The sequence below is a fragment of the Phaethon lepturus genome, unplaced genomic scaffold (assembly GCF_000687285.1).
Source record: "Phaethon lepturus isolate BGI_N335 unplaced genomic scaffold, ASM68728v1 scaffold55449, whole genome shotgun sequence".
NCBI classification, from domain to species: domain Eukaryota; kingdom Metazoa; phylum Chordata; class Aves; order Phaethontiformes; family Phaethontidae; genus Phaethon; species Phaethon lepturus.
Window position 1 is genome coordinate 34,022 of NW_010562473.1, and position 4,978 is coordinate 38,999.

At 43.3% G+C, this 4,978-nt stretch overlaps 1 protein-coding gene across 1 annotated transcript in view; it reads left to right on the top strand.

Annotated features, from left to right (window-relative positions):
• The window catches only part of FN1 (fibronectin 1), a gene marked incomplete at both ends in the record, with an annotated part of 38,544 nt that extends 33,883 nt beyond the window's left edge, over nt 1-4,661 (top strand). Inside the window, 6 exons of the mRNA XM_010294254.1 lie at nt 623-805; nt 1,781-1,870; nt 2,432-2,701; nt 3,102-3,218; nt 3,650-3,814; nt 4,506-4,661. Coding sequence (XP_010292556.1) covers nt 623-805; nt 1,781-1,870; nt 2,432-2,701; nt 3,102-3,218; nt 3,650-3,814; nt 4,506-4,661 — 981 coding nt within the window. The remainder of the gene's footprint in view (nt 1-622; nt 806-1,780; nt 1,871-2,431; nt 2,702-3,101; nt 3,219-3,649; nt 3,815-4,505) is intronic.
• Between the last annotated feature and the right edge of the window lie 317 nt (nt 4,662-4,978).

Consider the following 4,978-nt stretch of genomic DNA (forward strand, 5'->3'; position numbering starts at 1 on the left):
TCTTTCCACAATGCCCCGAAGGATGCAGGTGAAACACCACTCCCTGAGTACATGCCATTGACAGCCATGCCACACCGTCAAGGGTCTCTATAGTGCATGAGCAGAAGGCGAGCTGAAAACTGGTTCTTGCATGAAATCCTGTCATGTTTGAAAATCCTGAGGCTGTAAATCCTTCAACACAAGTAGAAGTAGAGTCATAGGAAATTAGTGATATACCCTCTCTTCTCCTGTGTGTGCATGTATGAATTCTAGATGAGATTACTTTTCCACCTGTAAGCTGCTGTATGGCAACTTTAAACCTCTCTTGGCTCTGCATCTGTAATATGAAATCCAGCTGCAAGAAGCACGTTACTGAAACTTGCTACCTTGTTTTCAAATTAGCCCCACAGGGTATATTTAAAATACCAGGAATTGCCAAGAGGTTAAAGGAGCCTGACAGCAGTACAGACATATTTTTCTCTTAACTGTAGTAGAACCGAACATAGTTTAGAAGTCTGTTTGCATGGGTCTGACACAGTAGTCTGTTATGCATGAGAAACTTTCCTGGTGATTCCCTGAACATAGATCTTGATCAACTTTTATGAATCAGAGAACTAAGATATATTTGTTTTTTGCTGTGTAGCTGTGCCTCCTCCCACTGATCTCCGTTTTACTAATGTGGGGCCTGATACTATGAGAGTGACTTGGACCGCACCAACTTCCATTGTGCTGAGCAGTTTCTTGGTGCGCTACTCACCTGTGAAGAAGGAGGAAGATGTTGCAGAGCTGACAATTTCACCCTCAGACAACATGGTGATCTTAACAAGTAAGTGGGTTACCTACATAAGTCAAACAAATATAAAAGGCCCCTCATGACATAAGATGAGGCAAAAGAAAAATTGCTTACTGTGAGTGTAACGGGCCAAATTCTCAGCTGATCTAAGCTGATGTTGAAGTAACCTCATACAAACTCACACTAAATGGGGTTTGGCCACTTGCTTTACCCAAGTTAAAGCCAAACCACAGGAAAGTTTTTCCCATCAATCCAAGGACAGTGATGAATCAGGCTATGGGGCAATTGCATTGATTTGCAGTCTGGTTAGGTATTAAGAGTAAATACATATTACTCACCTGGTTTGCCAAAAATGTCAAGGACTTGCAGTGCAGAGGTTCAGGGAGAGGATCAAAATGTGCAAAAGGTCATTGTTCCTTTGGCTTTGTACACTTGGGACCAGCAAATAAATACTGTTTGGAACCTTACAGGACATGGCAACAAAACATGGGCATTTTCAAAAAGCTGACATTAATTTTTGCAGTGCAAAAGCTGTGTTGTGTCTGAAGTTTTTTTTCTCTGTCCTAGAATCAGGTTGGTTGAGTGAGAGAGAATACCCACTTTCAGAATAAGACACCAGATCTGGAGCTTATCAGAGTTAGGACAGCTGTGTTGGAAATCCTTGGCCCTATTCAGTTTGTGTCAGCTAAAGCTTTGGCCTAGTTCATAACTAAACTACTAGATAACTGGAAGAGACCTTGTAGAAAACTAATTGCTTCTAGCCAGCCTCCACAAACTAATGAAGCAATGATACAGAATGCCATGCTCCTTCAGGCTAAAACATTGCAAGCAATCATAATGCCACAAAATGAACTGATTTACATTTTTTACTGTCCTAGAGGCTCAGATCTTCCATCAAGCAAAACCTGATTACCTCCGTTAAGAAACAGAGTTAAAATTGTGTAGGCTGAGTGACTTCTAGGTATTAGTAAAGAAATATATCTAAATTCCCGTACTTAAACTCCACAGATCTGCTCCCTGGTACTGAATATCTGGTGAGAGTCTACAGTGTTTCTGAGCAACATGAAAGTGCACCTTTGTCTGGAATCCAGAAAACAGGTACTTGAACGCAGCCTGAGACAGATGTGTGTGATTAATGCCATCTATTAAGCATTCATTAATGGGACTTTGTTGCTCTTTCTTGTGTATTGTCACCTCATTGATGGGTCACCAGCTAGTTATCAAAGAGCAATCCAGATGCACATCTTGGGAAACGCTAGGAAATCTCACATCTCATTAAGTCTGAGAGACAGAACTCCTGTTGGTTTTAAACAGAGTATTGTGGACCCCAGGTGTGAATGTACCAACAGTGTCTGCCTGAGAATGAGTCTAGGCAGAGCGTATCATAACTATCACCAAGTCTTTCTTGTTTCATAACTGTGTAATGTTTGCTGGTCATGTGTGTTTGTTTATGCTGTTATCTGTGTGTGCCATACACTCTTTTCCTGTAATCACGTTCCAGTGCTCATTTATCTCTCTTTGATCTTGAATGCATATGTGTTTAGTTCCATGGCTGAATAGCATTTGGCTTAGGATCTGGCAGTGTCATGGTACTGAGCTTAATGAAACATGACCAATAGTTCAGATAAGCTCAGTCTCTTGTCTCTTTGAAATACCCAGGTCTCGACTCCCCCACTGGCCTTGACTTCTCGGATATAACTGCTAACTCTTTCACCGTCCACTGGATGGCTCCTCGTGCCACCATTATGGGCTACAAAATCAGGCATCACCCAGAGCATGGTGCTGGCAGGCCCAAGGAGGACCGCGTGCCCCCCTCACGCAACTCCATCACCCTTACCAACCTGCTTCCAGGGACCGAGTACGTGGTCAGCATCATTGCCATCAATGGCAGGGAGGAGAGCGTGCCCTTGGTTGGCCAACAAACAACGGGTAAGCCTTGAGAGAAAGCTGGCTAAAAGTTACCTCGAGGATTTTGGGTGTCCTTTAGAGAAATAGTTGCTGTTAAACTAGATTTTCCCTGCCTGCTGGTGAAACTGCTCATGAGGAAAGTGCCTGTGATACTGAGGTAGGGCCTGGTTTAGAAAAAGGTAGGAGAACTCATGCTGCTTTTGGATCGAATCAGATGTCTTTAGGGCCAGCAGAACTTTTTTTCATTGAATCTAGTCCAATGCCTGATGGTTTTTAACCAGATACATCACTTGTAGAGGTGTGTGCACTAGGCTAGAACTAAGGCAGATGAGTAGCAGAGGAGCATGGTACGATAGGTGGAATATGTAGCTGATGTACATTAACTGTGTTTAAACTCTCTCCCCATTCTCTGTTTTTCTAGTGTCTGATGTTCCAAGGGACCTGGAAGTCACCCCCACCAGCCCAACCAGCCTTGTGATTTCCTGGGATGCTCCTGCAGTGACAGTCAGATACTACCGGATCACTTATGGTGAAACAGGTGAGGGCAGGCTGCTATGGCCAGTCACAGACCAGAAGCTCTATTCTGAGGCCATTAGAAAGGCACAGAAAATAGGTAAGGCAAGTTTGACTGCAGCAGACAAACTCTTGTATCTCTGAGATTCTTGCAGCATATTTAGAGAAGATTGTCAAATATAGGCGCCTTTTATTTTAAAGGAGAGCAAATCATTTTTTGTCTACCAAAAAGAAAGAGCATCTGGAGCACTCCAGTCATTTTAGAGCTGGTTCTGTGTTCATATTTCATTCTTTTCCTTGGGTTGGTCTGAAAAAGACTTTGACCCAAGATCCACTGAAATCAACAGGGTCTTCTCTTCAACTTGATGCATATAGGATTGTTCTGGGTTTTGTAATGATTTAAAATGTATAATTTAGAGATCCATTACATTTCTTTTTCCACTCCACCCTCCTTAGGTGGAAGCAGCCCTGTGCAGGAGTTTACAGTGCCTGGCACCATGTCCACCGCTACCATCACTGGCCTCAAACCTGGCGTAGACTACACCATCACTGTGTATGCTGTAACCGGGCGTGGAGACAGCCCTGCCAGTAGCAAGCCAGTCACTGTCACCTACAAAACAGGTGAGACCTATTTAAATAAACCAAAGAAACCTACAGCTTTGTGTTAGCTTAACCCCATAAATTTGTGTCACTGATCCCTGGTTTCTTTTAGAAGTCATGGGCTATGTTGTAAGCCTGTCATTTTCAGTGGAGCTGCAAATCGTGGTGGCCCAGCATGATAATGACATGACAGAGAAAGGGATTGTGGAGTTGGACTTTTGGAGGAGGGAGACCCTGTGGAGTCCAGATGGGGATACAAGCAATATTTGACTGCTTATTGCAGAGTGGAAGTCCTGTGGGCTCTCATATCATGGGGTCACTGTTGGCTTAACTCTGGCACTTCTGATGCACGGTCATATTATGTGATCCTGATGAGACCTGACTTTCTAACTCCAGGACTGTCATCTCACTGCTGATCTGAATATAACTTAATCCTACTCCTCCTGTAGCTGCAGATAAAGGCATTTAGTAGCCTTTAAAACAACAAAAATCTGCAACTAATGTTGATATGAGGTCAGTCACGCACACATTATGGTTAAGGCTTTTTTGCTTTGGACTAGCATGAGGGACAAATAAATAGCAACATGTGTTTTCTGTTCTAAGCAGCACAGCCTAGAAAAGGAAGAGCAGAATAAAATTCAGCTAGGAGGCAATAGTGGAGGGATGGTTTTCTGTAGCAACATACTCAGAAAAACTTGGTTTTGTTGTTCAGAAATAGACACACCATCCCAGATGCAAGTTACCGATGTCCAGGACAACAGTATCAGCATCAGATGGCTCCCTTCAACATCGCCAGTCACAGGGTATCGAGTGACAGCTGTCCCCAAGAAAGGACATGGGCCCACAAAAACTAAAAATGTCCCTGCAGGTAAGAGGACATGACATCCTTCACCAGGTATGTAAAGAATGCAAGATGTGACCACTAGAATCAACACTATTGGGCACTAGGCATATGCTCAAAGCCAAACTTTCTCCTGCTTGTACCATTTTTTGCCATCCTGCTGACTTCAGTTGGGTCTCATCTAGGAGAAGCTAGGGCAAATTTTTGCCCTGAAAGGTTCACATTTCTTTGATACCACTGTGCTGCAAAGGTTTGTTCTTGGCAACCTCAGTGTCTCTGAAAGGCACCTGGATTTCAAAGAAATTCAAATTTCAAAGAATTCTCAATTGTGAGGGAAGTAAGGA